This window comes from Natrix helvetica (genome assembly GCF_964273705.1).
Source record: "Natrix helvetica genome assembly, chromosome: 2".
NCBI lineage: Eukaryota > Metazoa > Chordata > Lepidosauria > Squamata > Natricidae > Natrix > Natrix helvetica.
The window spans coordinates 235,567,461-235,582,534 of NC_138552.1; the positions used below are offsets into that span (position 1 = coordinate 235,567,461).

At 39.5% G+C, this 15,074-nt stretch overlaps 1 protein-coding gene across 2 annotated transcripts in view; it reads left to right on the plus strand.

Moving 5' to 3' along the window:
* BABAM2 (BRISC and BRCA1 A complex member 2) overlaps window positions 1-15,074 on the plus strand; it is a 150,098-nt gene that overhangs the window by 81,560 nt on the left and 53,464 nt on the right. For both annotated transcript variants that reach the window (XM_081941013.1, XM_081941014.1), the window contains exons 8-10: window positions 11,223-11,322; window positions 12,320-12,390; window positions 14,916-14,998. In XM_081941013.1, coding sequence (XP_081797139.1) covers window positions 11,223-11,322; window positions 12,320-12,390; window positions 14,916-14,998 — 254 coding nt within the window. The remainder of the gene's footprint in view (window positions 1-11,222; window positions 11,323-12,319; window positions 12,391-14,915; window positions 14,999-15,074) is intronic.

Here is a 15,074-nt window from a genome sequence, read left to right on the forward strand (position 1 = left end):
ACTGAAAAAAGTGAATTATGACCATTTTTCACATTTGGATGCTTGACAGTTGACTCACATCTATGATGGTTGCAATGTCCCAGGGTCATGTGATCACCTTTTGCAACGTTCTGACAAGCAAAGTCAATTAGGAAACAAGATTCATTTAACAACCATGTTACTAATTTAACAATTGCAATGATTCACTTACCAAATGTGGCTAGAAAAGTCATAAAATGGAGCAAGACTCACTTAATAAATTTCTCACTTAGCAACATAAATTTTGGATACAATTGTGATTATAAGTTGAGGACCACCTGTATTACAACAAATGTTGGAGAGAAAATATAGGATTATATGTGATATAATGAGAATTGTACATGCTATGATATTCTGGACATATCTAGAATGTTAAAGTTTAACTATTTAGCATAAATAAGAGTTGGAACCAACTAAGGAGCACGCCAACTCGCCATGGTCAATTCACCATGGTCAACTCACCACAGCCAATTGTCACTGCAGGACAATTCGCCACAGCCAACTCATCATGGGACAACACTGTGGGCATTAATATCAAATAAATGATGGACTGAAATAATTAAAGAAAGGATACAAAAGGAGGGACAGAATGAAATGTGAATGGCAATTTTTTTTTTAATTATTTCTTTTCAATAATTAAATTTACTGGTTAAATTGTCCTGCAGCAAGTTGTACAGAGGTGGTATTCAGCTGGTTTTCTCCGGTTTGGGCAAACCGGTAGTGGCGGCTGCAGAAGGCTCTCCCCACCTGCCCTGACATAATGTGTGAGCACTGTGCATGCGCAGAGGTTGGTGTGCATGCACAGACGAAGTGCATATTTGCAAACCGGTAGGGAAGGGAAGTGAATTCCACCTCTGAAGTTGTCACATGACAAGTTAACTGTGGGGAGTTGTCCCATGGGAAGTTGGCTGTGGTGAGCTGGCTGCAGCGAGTTGGTTGTGGCACGTTATCCCCTTCTGTTCCCAGGAGCCTCAAAGTAGCTAAAACAACAGTACTGTAGTACTATTGTTGTAACATTAAACAATAAAACTCTAAAAAGTAGCACACTAGCAAATAAAAAAAATAGAGCAATAGTGAGCTCATGAGGAATTTTTTAAAAAGTAGTTTTCCTAGCTAAAAGGAGATCAGTACATCATTAACTTCAATCCAATGACACTGAAAGTCAGAAAGTCATAATATGATGCCTGAAAGAAAATAATGGAGGCATCAGGCACCATCAGGTAAATGCTACCATAAAACATTTTTTTCGTAGTAACTCTGAACATTGCTGTCTGAATATTAGGGCAACTGATGAAAGCCAGCAGTGTGCAGCAGCTGCCAAAAAAGCCAACACAGTCCTAGGCTGCATCAACAGAGGGATAGAATCAAGAGCACATGAAGTGTTAATACCACTTTTTGATGCCTTGGTAAGGCCACACTTGGAATACTGCATTCAGTTCTGGTCGCCACAATGTAAAAAAGATGTGGAGACTCTAGAAAGAGTGCAGAGAAGAGCAACAAAGATGATTAGGGGACTGGAGACTAAAACATATGAAGAATGGTTGCAGGAACTGGGTATGTTTAGGTTAAGAGAAAGAAGGACTAGGGGAGACATGATAGCATTGTTCCAATATCTCACGGGTTGCCACAAAGAAGAGGGAGTCAAACTATTCTCCAAGGCACCTGAGGACAGAACAAGAAGCAATGGGTGGAAACTAATCAAGGAGAGAAGCAACTTAGAACTGAGGAGAAATTTCCTGACAGTTAGAACAATTAATCAGTGGAACAGCTTGCCTCCAGAAGTTGTGAATGCCCCAGCACTGGAAGTCTTTAAGAAGATGTTGGATAGCTATTTGTCTGAAACGGTATAGGGTTTCCTGCCTAGGCAGGGGGTTGGACTAGAAGACCTCCAAGGTCCCTTCCAACTCTACTATTGTATTGTATATTTGGATAAAGATTGTAAGCATTGGTAATTCATATGGGATATACTGTACTCATACCCTGTTGTTGCTAATTCACTTAATATTGCAATACTTTTGATGGGAGGGAATCTGACAGCACAATGCAAAAACAGAGAGACTGTGAAAGCTTTAAAAACAGGCAAAAAAGCTATCTGAAAAGCTAAAAGCAGAATTAATGGTAAAAAGATGTAAAACTGGATAAAAATCACATGAGCAAAGTCTGTGTCAAGCCATATTGGCTTTCCAGTAGATTTTGTGTGTTACTACACAGAATTTGGCAACATTGTCCCTTATGAGAAGTTGGAATCGGATGATACAGTCTAGGTAGGAAGTGGAGAATAAGAATGAATAGAGGAGGGAAGCATCCTCAGGAAGTAGCCAACATACCCATCACTGCAGGGACACAAGACATTTCTTAGAGGAGATTTCTGTATGCCTTTCTAACACAGTTCAGATGACAGCAAATATATTTAAATGTCAGTTCTCAAATTCTGATTTCTGATTTTTGTGTATATATTATTACATTTATTTCTAAACTATCAGAAAATGTATGCATTTCTGCTTTTTTTGTAAAACAAACTGCATTTCAGTCTTAAATTTAAGTCTTAATTTCTTAAATGGAAATGAATTATAATGGAATTGTGCATTCAAAAAACCAATTTATTGCCATCCAAGGAATGAAGAATTATTCCTTCTGCTGTTGCTGTGGATTGCAATGTGTTCTCTTGCTGATGGAGAATAGTCCAAAAGTGGGTGGGATTTTTAAGTTCAAGATGAAAAGTTTTGCCTGTTTCTGCTTACATTTGACCTTTTGTCTTCTAGGTTGAATATAAGACTATGGAAAGTGACTTAAAGTGAGTCAGATCAATAACTCAACCAGCACACTGTAATTTACATCATTTGGCAGGAGTTTGGCAACAATTTAGACAAGAATCTTTTTCAGTGTGACTTAGTGATGTTGGGAATACTCATAGGAGTGATTTTCATGAAAAGTATGTGATCAGTCATTGACATAAGAGCCATTTTCATTCAAGAGATTTATCAGTAATACAGAAGTTGGCCTCAAATGCTTTGTTCAGGAAAAATCATAGTAAACACTGTGTTTCCCCAAAAATAAGACAGGGTCTTATTTTCTTTTTACACACAAAACATGGCTTGGGCCTTATTATGAGGGGAGGGTTTATTGTTTTTGGGTTGCCGGGCGGCTGCTCTCTTGCAAGCTCCCAAAGACCCAGGCACAGCCTCATGGGTGAATGGCTGTGTTGCGCTGTCGCAGCAGTGCAACAACACAGCAGCCATGAAGCGATCACGCTCACAAGCAGCCACCTGGCAAACCCCCTTTCCAGCCGGGCACAGCACCATTCACTGACTGAGGGGTATCGTCAAGCTGTGTGAGTGCCTGTTTGCCGCCGCCTGGTTCCCGCGGCTTGGTGCCTTCGAAATGCCAGTGAATGGCGCTCTGCACGGCTGGAGAGGGGGGGTTGCACGAGTGGCTGTTCCGCTCTCTTTCATGCGCCTCCCAGCCTCACGATACCCGCCCAGCTCTCCCTGCAGAGCCAGGGCAGCTCCGCTGCCACCACCGCCATCCCAGCATGGCTTTTTCGGCAGCTTCCAAACTGAGCCTTTTGGCAGTAGCCGCTCTTGGGTGTACGCTCTATGGTTGTACACTCTGCCGACCACCAGCCCACAACCATAGAGTGTACGCCCAGAGTGGCCACTGTCGGAAGACTCAGTTTGGAAGCTGCCAAAAAAGCCATGCTGGGATAGCGGCGGCAAGTGCCCTGGCTCTGCAGGGAGAGCTGGGCCAGGGCATCATGACGCTGGGAGGCGCACGAGTGGGAGTAGAACAGCCGCTCGCGCAACTCCTTTCTCCAGCCGTGCAGAGCGCCATTTACTGGCATTTCAAAGGCGCCAAACTGCGAGAGCCAGGCGGCAGCGAACAGGTGCTCACGCGGCTTGGCGATACCCCTAGGTCAATGAATGGCACTGTGCCTGGCTGGAAAGGGGGTTTGTCAGTTGGCTGCTGTGCCTGGCTCTTTGGGAGCCCACTCGCAAGAGAGCAGCCGCCCGGCAACCCCCCTCTTCAGCTGGGCACAGTGCTGCTCACCAACCTAGCGGTATCCTGAAGGCACCAAGCAACACGATCACGTTTGCCCCCCCCCCCGGTTTCCGCGGCTTGGCACCTTCGGAATACTGCTAGGTTGGTGAGCGGTGCTCTTCCTGGTCGGAGGTGGGGGGGTTGTCCAGGGGCTTATTTGCAGGGGAGGGCTTATATTTTTGCCCACCAGAAAAATGTGGCATGGCCTTATTATCAGTACATATCATATTTTCGGGGAAACACGGTAGTTAAGTATACTATATGTCCAATATCATAGATAGTCATGCAAAATACTCGTAGTCTCCTTATAGTTCTCAGTGGCATTGATGAAACTTTATTATTTGTCCACATAGAATAACCAGTAACTTTCTTCTGCTCCAAATCATGGCTTATTATATATCTCCTGTTATGTGCAGGAGCCCAGCTTTATTAAGATTAGGTTATCTTCTAATTACCACAAAGTTAGTAGAAACATGATGCCTTCTACATATTTGGTAGTTAGATGGGTTTAACATCCCAGCAATTGTATTTTTCCTTTTATCTTTTTCCTATATTTTGTTTTAAAAGGAACAATGATAATCTAAACATGAAGTAAATAGTAAGTTATATCTAATGGGTTTTATAAGTATATACAACAAAACACTTTTATATATTGTTCTGAAAATATCTCTAATTGCTATTTTTTCTTTAATTCTAGTCAATTTATTTCAAATATATTTCATTGGTACATTGATCAGACTTCAGGCCTTAGATATATGTCTGAATTTAAATTTATAGATAACATATTTGCTAAAATCATTTCTATCCTTCAAGTATACTAAGTTCTCTGTTCTCATCTTAGTTATCTATGTGGATTTTTTTTTAAAAAAATCTATGTTGGTCTAAAAGCCAGTGAATCCATATAGGAGCATATCTTTGCCCTACTGTCCATTGTGATCTACTATTATATCTATACATAATGAATCCTAACATCTTTTGGATATATAAAAATGTATAATATTGAGTGTTTTTCATAGGAATTTTAATCTACCATATTCACATATGCTTACAAGTCACAGTATAACTTTTCCCAATGTAATAACTTCATTATAAACCTTCTGTTTAGTTCATTTATATCACCAAACAACCTTTACTATGAGAATTCTACAACTCTGTGTAATGAAGTAGCAAATATTGAATTGACTTTTACACTCTGCTAACTATTTCAGTTTCATAATTACTAATAAGTGTTTAATTACTGTAGTTTCATGTGAAATACTGCTTCAATGATTACTTTTGTTTTTGCATAAATAAGTTATTATTTGCACACACCACCTCTTCAAATGTATTTGCTTTCCTTCAGAATGTAAAGATATCAGCTTATTTCTATTTTTTTAATTTTTATAGATTTATATAACCAACCATGTCACATTGAAATGACTCTGAGTGGCATACAGTGCTTAATTAAGAAATAAATACATAAAACAGTCCAACATAAAAAAAAATAACTATAAAAATGATACAAAACAGGAAATAATACTAACCGGAATAAGAGAGTATCACAAAATCTCTCTTGTCTCCTGGCCCCCTAGGTCTGATTACACAACCAGATCAGTGGTGGGATTCAGATAATTTAACAACCAGTTCTCTGTCCTAATGACCAGGTGGGTAGGCATGGCTCAATGGTCATGTGACTGGGTGGGTGTAGCTAACTCAATATCACTCACATCGATGGGCGCTTTGCCTTAGCTGTTACAATGTAATAAGGGTTAACCGGAGAGGCAGTTTCTGTAAGCAGGGCAATAAAGATTAGGCTAGAAACAACACCAGAATGTTTCCTTCCTGCCTTCCTTACATGATTAGCCCTGTAAAGTGGAAAAAAACAAAATGAGATTTCTTCCAACAACTGGTTCTCCATTCTGCTTAGAAAGTTAATAACCGGTTCTTCCAAATAGGTGCGAACTGGCTGAATCCCACCACTGAACCAGATCTTGAGGGACTTGTAGAACATTGGAAGGAATGAAGCTAATCTTGTTTCCAAGGGGAGAAGATTCCACAAGTCAGACACCGTGGAACAGAAGGCCCGCCTCCCAGTCCCACCAGATTTTATTCCCTGGCAGATGGGCATAGCATGGCTTCTTTGCCATACCTAGTAGGATGAGCAGATGTAATGAATGGAGGCATTCCCTCAGGTAATAAGGTGTCGTGCCATGAAGGACTTTAATGGTGAAAAGTAGCTGGACCTAAAAGCAATCTGGCAACTAATGTGAAGCAGAGGTATAACTTGTCCTGCTCCACAGCATTTTGCCCCAGTTGAAGCTTCCAGATACTCTTCAAGAGCAGCCCCATAAAGAACATGCTACAGAAATCGAACCAAAAAGTGACTAAGGCACGAGTGACTATGAGCATAGTTCCCCCATCCCTCTCAAATCTAGACAAAGGCATAACTGGCAAACAATAACAAAGCTGCGCAAACACTCTTGCACAGACTACCATGACTGCCACCTGCTCTTTGAGCAGGAATCCTGAGTTCAGGAGAGTCCCCAGATTACACACATTGAATAACTGAAATATTCCCAGAGTCCTTGCTCTCTATATAATCTGTGTGATAAGAATTATACAGTTTTGCAAGATCTGTCTTCCTGCCATAACGTTTTTCAAAAGATGCACAATATTATACAAACAAGCTTAACAACTCAAGTAGCAGCTTGGGCATAGCTAATTTCAGGCCTTTCATCAACCCTTCTTCTGATAGCCCGTTCAGATTTCTTTTGTACTTGTGTGGAAATAATTGATTGCTGCTATCTTGTTTTTGCTTTTAAACTGTAAACCTGAGTACAGGTCCTGTGATATTTTGTTTTGTTTTGTGTACAACGCCTAGTTACTGTAGGCACTTGAGAAATAATAATTAAAAATTGCATGGCATTTATTACATAGGAGGGGTGGTGTTCTGTGTTCTATCTTGGAAATGGCACTGTGGGAAAGATCACAAAGAAACAAATGCATTCTTGGCACCTGTTTCTCCATCTCTAGAAAGTCTATATCGTGTCTGAAAAGAAAAAAAGTAGAATTTTGTCTGAAGGTGCAGAAGAATGCAGTTGCTTTCTGTGCTTGTTACATGTATATATGTAGCCACCTTTACATTTAACTAAATAAGTTAAGCTCCTTAGTGCAAAAAATTAATCTCGCCTTGCTTTTTTCTTCCAATTTATATGCGTAATTATATGTGCAGAAGGCCAAATGAGACTAAATGGTTGGCCAAGAGGTTTCTTAAATAACCTTGTAGCTGAATGAAAATTTATATTTAAAGAAAGCACTTTTTTTGTGGCATATCACTTGTTTCTGTGCTCAAACTGCCCTTGATTCATTAGTGATTTTCATTATTTTCACAATTACATCAATCATTTATTTTATTTAGACTTCTAGACCGCCCCAAGTCCCTTCGGGGAGAGGGGGTGATCTAGAAGTCTAATAAACTAAACTATTTTGTTCAGGCCAGTCCGGCTTGCTGGAAAAGCCAACTTTTTAGGGCGTCTCGGAAAGACCAGAGGTTGGGAATTATGCGAAGCTCCGGGGGCAGCTCATTTCAGAGGGAAGGCGCTCCCACAGAGAAGGCTCTCCCCCTGGGGGTCGCTAGCCGACACTGTCTGGCCGACGGCACCCTGAGGAGGCCAACTCTGTGGGACGTACTGGACGGTGGGAGGCTACTGGTGGCAGTAGGTGGTCTCGCAGGTACCCTAGGTCTAAGCCGTGGAGCGCTTTAAAGGTCATAATTAATACCTTGAATTGCACCCAGAAAACAACCGGCAACCATTGCAGGCCACCTAAAAGGGGTGTAACATGGGAGCACCTAGGTACCCCCATGATAACCTGTGCGGCCGCATTCTGGACCAGCTGAAGCCTTTGGGTGCTCTTTAAGGGCAGCCCCATGTAGAGAGCGTTGCAGTAGTCCAGGCAAGAAAGGACGAGGGCATGAGTGACTGCACAGAGTATCCCGATCCAGGAAGGGGAGCAACTGACGTACCAGGCAAACCTGGTAAAAGGCCCCCCTGGTCCCGGCCGTCAGGTGTTCTTCTAAACTAAGCCATGTATCCAGGAGGACTCCCAGATTGCGGGCCCTCTCTGAGGGGGGTTAAATTTCTCCCCCTATCATCAAAGATGGAACAAGATGCACAAATCGGGATGATGGAAACCACAGCCACTCAGTTTTGGAGAGATTGAGCTTGAGCCTGTTTCTCCCCATTCAGATCCGCACAGCCTCCAGGCATCGGGACATCATATCGAGAGCATTGTTTGGGTGGTTTGGGGTAGAGATGAAAAGTTGGGTATCATCAGCATATTGATGATACCGTACCCCAAAACCACGGATGATCTCGCCCAGCGGTTTCATATATATGTTGAACAGGAGGGGTAAGAGAACCAACCCCTGGGGCACCCCACAAGTGATGCGCCTCGGGGTCAATCCCTGCCCTCCAGTCAACACGAACTGTGACCGATCCGACAGGTAGGAGGAGAAACACCATAAAACAGTGCCCCCACTACCAACCCACCGAGTCGTCGCAGTAGGATACCATTTCAATTTCAATTTTCAATTTCAATTCAATTTCAATTTATTTGTGCTTCTAGACCGCCCCCTCTCCCAGAAGGGACTCGGGGCGGTGTACAGTCCATAGAGAATATCACAAAAATACAATAAAAAATTAAATATGTACAGTTTGGAGGAGGTTAAAATGCAATTAAAAGAACTGTACAAAGCTAAATAAATATAATTTTTTTAAAATCCCTAAAACAGACACAACAGATTAAAAAACCCTAAGATAACCAGATAATAATACATTTGCCAGGAGGGACAGTTGTAATTATGCCAGGCCTGCTAATCGGAACAGGTGAGTCTTCAATTTTTGCCGGAAGGAGCGGAGGTCAGAAGTGGTTCTAATGTCGGGGGGGAGGTCATTCCAGAGGGTTGGGCCCATCACAGAGAAGGCCCTACTCCTTGGTGTCGCCCGTTGGCATTACCATGGTTGATGGTATCGAAAGCCGCCAAGAGGTCTAATAGGACCAGGACAGAGGAGCAGCCCCTGTCCCGGGGCCCACCAGAGATCATAGACCAACACGACCAATGCCGTCTCCGTGCTGTACCCGGGCCTGAAACCCGACTGAAATGGATCCAGGTAGACAGCTTCATCCAGGTACTGGGGAAGCTGATGTGCTACCACACTCTCGACAACCTTCGCTACAAGGCGAAGGTTGGAGACCAGACGATAGTTGGCTAAAGAAGCTGGGTCCAGGGAAGGCTTCTTAAGGAGGGGCCTCACCACCACCTTCTTCAAGGCGGTGGGAAAGAACCCTTCTCTCAATGAAGCATTGGTAATCGCCTGGAGCCAGCCTCGTGTCACCTCCCGGGAAGCCGAAACTAACCAAGTTGAGATACTCTATCAGAAATGATCAACATTTGATTCATAGGGGAGACATTTGATTATGAGGATATTTCTTTTCAAGTCCCAAAAGTGCTTTTTTCAAAAGACAACTGGATTTAGTTTTTTTCTTGAAGATGTTTTGTTTCTCATCCAAGAAGCTTCTTCAGTTCAGTTCACTTGTGCATTTAGTTTTGAAGGTTAATGGAACACTGGGAGTTTGTATTTTTAATATTTTATTTAAATGTGATATGTTTTATTTTAAAAAACCATGTTCTCATGTTTAGTTGTAAGAACCAGTTGAAAATTACCTCTATCATATTGATTAGAAAAGGAAATATGCAAACTCAGTGTTCATAAAGGCGCCATCAGCATTTTAAGCAAAGATGGCTTTCCCTCGTTTCCTAGACCTCTTAATGTGCCTGAGACTGCTATGTTGCTCTTACGAGGAGCGGTTTTCTGGAGCACTTGTGGGTGATCTCAAGTCCTCGTCTTGTCTAGAGAAGAATTACAAAGAGCAGTACTTCTTGCCAGTGCTTCGCTCAACTAAGAGTGAAGTGTCAGCTCTGCTTTTAGCATTGCCTTCTTCAGTTCACAATTTCTTCTCTGAAGTCCAGAAAAATCTTATTTTAAGTTGCTTTGTAACCATTTCAAGATTAAAATAAAGCCAGTGTGAGAACTTCATAAATAAGGAACAAAATATGCTCAGATGTTATTTTGAAAGAAATTTATATTTTCTTCTTCATAAATTATTCAACTAGCATAGTTGATTGAAAAAAAACTGTGGCTCAAGATTATTTATTGTTATAGTGAGAAAAGTCTAGCTGTCTCCACTTACCCTATTTAGCCTGTTACTTTGACTGCTTAGATTGCCAATGTGCTAGAAGTCTAGTCTAAAAACAAGAATAAAATGTTCAGTGTTGTATGAGGGCTTTGCTTAGAATGATACAATGAAAAGAAACCATTTAAAATGAACAGTTGGAAAAAAATATTGGACATCAAGAAAGAACATTTATTAATTGTAGTATTGTATATGATTGTATATTATTAACATTATTAATTGTAATATTGTATATTGTATATGCACAGTTAGGCAGATATTCACACTGAATTTGGCATTTTCATGCACCTATTGAGTCCTTCTCAAGGACCTGGCATAGACAGATGCTGATATTTGATAATTTTAGAGGTATTGTTACAGATATTAATATATTACTTATTAAATTTATATTATTATTATTGTTGTTGTTGTTGTTGTTATCATCATCAGTAATAAAAATATATTCCTGTGATGATATTGATATGACGATGTTACCTAGATGGATAATTAAATGGCTGCAAACAAACAGCCAAGCTCAGGGACCAATCAAAAGTTAGCATAAGCTGGCATTAAAAAGGGGCAAAGAAATCTTTTGGATCTTTATCTCCTTCTGTTTACAAAAGCGAAAAGGCCAATAAATGTATTCATCCTGGTTTTAAATACATGCATGTTATTTTTTTTAGTATGTAGTAAGATATGTGGGATTCAGTGGCGCTTCTTCATCACTCAACATAGATGTAGGTCTGGTTTCTGTATCTAACTCAAACATTGAAACAGTTGTCTAATACTACATTTTTTTGTTGATGTAATAGAATATATATAACGTGATATGCTTTTTTTTACATGTAACATATCTGAATATGAGAATATGTTATTTCTTTATGGAAAATGTATGTCTTTTAAAAGGATCACAAAGCTATATCTGATGTTACTTGATGGACTTATTTTTCCAGTGCTCTTGGTGGATCGTCTGCTCTTCACATTCCTGCTTTTCCAGGTGGAGGCTGCCTCATTGATTATGTTCCCCAAGTATGCCAACTGTTAACCAACAAGGTAATACCCAGAATAAACAAACTTTTTCCAAGGTGTTACAATACAAGGGTTCTAGACTAGGGTGAAAATCCATTATTCTTGATAAATTGGTAAACCCAGAGGTTAGTTCTGTCAGAAATTTCAAAACCAAAAGTGAAATTTCCTAATGGAAGGTCACTTTGAGGAGAAGTAGTTGAAAAAGCCATGCACAGCCTTCTACATTTCATCTGTACAACTTGCATCAGAGTTTTCATCAATCTGATTATGAAATAGTGGAAAGTATCCTTTATTATTGTTTAAATTGCTCTTGCTTAAAAGGATCTTATAAATTATGACTTTATGAAATATACTTCCAAATACATTTCTATAATTATACCGGAATCTATCTTTAGAGTTGTTTTTGTTATGGCTCTCTATTGGTTAGTTGTTGTTGTTTTTTTAAATTGCAAGTACACAGATCTGTTTTTAAACTACAAAAAATTGTTCCCTGTTTAGAGTTCCAATTAGTAGACAGACAACTATGTAATGTGTGATAAATAAATAAGAATATTGTGCAGAAATTATGAACTGATAAACCATGATAAACATGTTCTAACTGCAACATTTAAACGTTGGCCCAGGAAATTTCAGAGGTGTGAAATACACAAAATTGCTTTTTGATATGAAACAAAATGCTTAGAAACCATAGGCTTTAAAATATGTATGAAATATTGTATGAAATTCCAGATGGATAATATACTGCCATTATGTAAAATAGCAGAATCTAATATTATTATAAGGTTTAATCAATGTGTTGTTAATCCTTAAAATGTAAAATATGTGTAATTATTATATATGTTTAATACACCAACCTCTTGTTGCTGATGCATGTAAAAATATTTTTCCAGACTTATACTGTCAATTTCACTATACATAATGTATAAGTTATATTATTAAGTCAAGCAAAAACTATCCCAAATTAATACTCTTGTACTCTAATTTTAGCATAATTGCACTCATTTCTTCTTTTCTTTTATAGGTTCAATATGTTATCCAGGGTTACCATAAGAGAAGGGAATATATTGCAGCATTTCTTAGTCATTTTGGAACGTACGTACAGTATATATGTTTCACTTTAAAATGGAATATTACCATAAGGCCTAGCTTTCTGTCTATTCTTACTCATATTTACTAAAAATATTTTTGCCACTTGGAGTTTTCCTAAATATGCATATTTAAACTTGGTAGCCCTTGCTTATATTACTGTAGTTATATTATATTTGTATTTATTATACAGTAATAGATGCATTATGCCATACTATAGAAGGAAAGATTTTTAGCATTTCTTCTTTCTCGCTCTATCCTTCAAGATCATCTCTGATGAGTTGGTGAGAAAAGAGGCAAAAGAAAGGGAAGTTATTAACAACAAAAAGATGAATACAAATGGCACCCTTTGTTAGTTGATAGTAGAGGTAGTCAAAATTCAAGATTAATGCTAAATATTACGAAGACAGTCTCAACAGTATAATTAGTGAATTTTTAGATGGAAAGGTAATTTTAGGTAATTTTGACATTTGGATTCAAGAATAGGTGGAAGATGGACACTGTTGGAGAAGAAATTGGAAGATTAATCATAAACAAAATCATGAAGGAAAAGACTATTTCTATGGAAACAAAGATCAGAATAGTTAAAACAATGATTTTCCAGTGTTAATGTACATCTGGTTTCTAGGAGAACTATGGATTGCTGGCAGAATTGGTGAGGCTCTTAGATGAAATAAAAACTGGCAACTCCCTTGAGGCAATAATCAGCAAGCAGAAACTCACTTACTTTGGACATACTAAATGGGTGGATGCATTAGAAAAGCTATGTTGAGGGAAATAGAAAAATGGGAAGATAATGAATAACATGGATGGATAGGATCAGCAAGCTGAGAATATGGATCAAGATAACAATTTTTTACCCATTTAGTTAGCTAGCACCTAACTAGCTAATTACCTTATTTTTCAGAGTATAAGACGCACCGGAGTATAAGATGGTTTTGAAGAAGCAAAAAAAAAGTAGGTAGATAGATAGATGGTTAGAGAGGGAGAGAAAGAGAGAGAAATACAGTAGTTAGGTAGGGAAAGAGAGTAGTTAGGTAGCTATGTAGATAAAGGAATAGAGCGAAAGAGAGAGAGAGAGAGAGAGAGAGAGAGAGAGAGAGAGAGAGAGAGAGAGAAATACAGTAGGTAGGTGGGGGAGAGAGAGTGTGTGTAGGTAGGTAGGTAGAGGGATAGAGAGAGAGAAATAGAAAGAGAGAGAAATACAGTAGATAGGGAGGGAGAGAGAGAGAAGAGTAGGTAGGTTGGTAGGTAGAGAGATAGAGAGAGAAAGAGAGAGAGAGAGAGAGAGAGAGGGAGAGAAATACAGTAGGTAAACAGGAGGAGAGAGAGTAGTTAGGTAGATAGATGTTTCCAGGTGTATTTATCCATGTGCTGGAGAAGAAAATCACTGGCAATCTGCAGCACCTAAGACTTTGTTTCTGCTGGCACAGCACTTGATCAATGTAATTCTCATCAATCAGTTAAAGAGCTTTCCAAAAGGAAAAGGAAAAGAAAAAAATTTGCACTCTGCAAACCTCCCAAAACGGGCCTGTTTTCCCCCCCAAAAAAGACATGAATAGCCTTGGGGGGCTTGCAGAGGGCTCCTGTGGGTGTGGGTGGGGCAAAAATGAGTAAAATACTGCCCGTTTTTCACGAAAAGGAGCCAGTTTTTTGTCAAACAAATTGCATGCATAGCCTTATGGAGGCTTATAGAGTGCTGCTGGGGGCTGGAGGGCAAAAAATGGCCTGTTTTTTTCCTTATTTCTGCACTCCCCAGCCCCCAGAAGCTCTCTGAAAGCCTCCATAAGGGTATGCACGGCCATTTTGGTGAAGGGGCAGGGCTTCGGGAGGCAAAAAATGCTGTATTCAGTGTATAAGATGCACCCAGATTTTCAGCCTCTTTTTTGAGGAAAAAAGGTGCGTCTTATACTCCGAAAAATATGGTAATTTTCGCCAACAGGTTCCCTATCCAATTCCTGCCAGAGGTCACCTACAAGTGTGATAGATGTGGGTCAGTGCTATGCAGAAGCCTGAACCCGCATTGAAAAAGATCTAGATAATCTATTTCTTCCAGAAGCTCCCAGAATTTTTCCTATTTTTGCCATTTTAATTCTGCTGTTATTTCTAATTATTCTAGTTGTAACATGTAGTTGCAACATTTTTAATTCTGCCTTTAAAAGTGTGTGCATGTGTGCACCTTTATTTCAACTTTTTTTGATACACACTAATAGAAGGCAAAATATAAGTTCTGTAGTAAATTCTAATCACATTTGCTGCTGAAAAATTGAAACTGCCAGAAGGAGAGTTCAGTGAGTATAATGGGGTCTAAATAAAAACTAGGAAAACAAGAAGGTAATAGTAGCTGCACACAGAAGATGATAGTGGCCACAACAGAATAATTAGTCAATATTGTTTGTGCCTGACTTGAGAGGGAAACAGTGCCTTCTGCCCTATTCATGGATTTATGCATGGCAATAGGAAGGGATAAGCCTTCTGCCTAATTTTGCTTTGTGGTTCTAATATTTTTCATTAATATTTTTTTTTAACAGTGGAGTGATAGAGTACGATGCTGAGGGTTTCACAAAACTCACTTTGCTGCTGATGTGGAAAGATTTTTGCTTCCTTGTTCACAGTGAGTAGTTATTTTCCTTTGGGTATAAATATCTACTGGTAACTGCTTGAAAATTTAAACAAAAATTAACACGGAA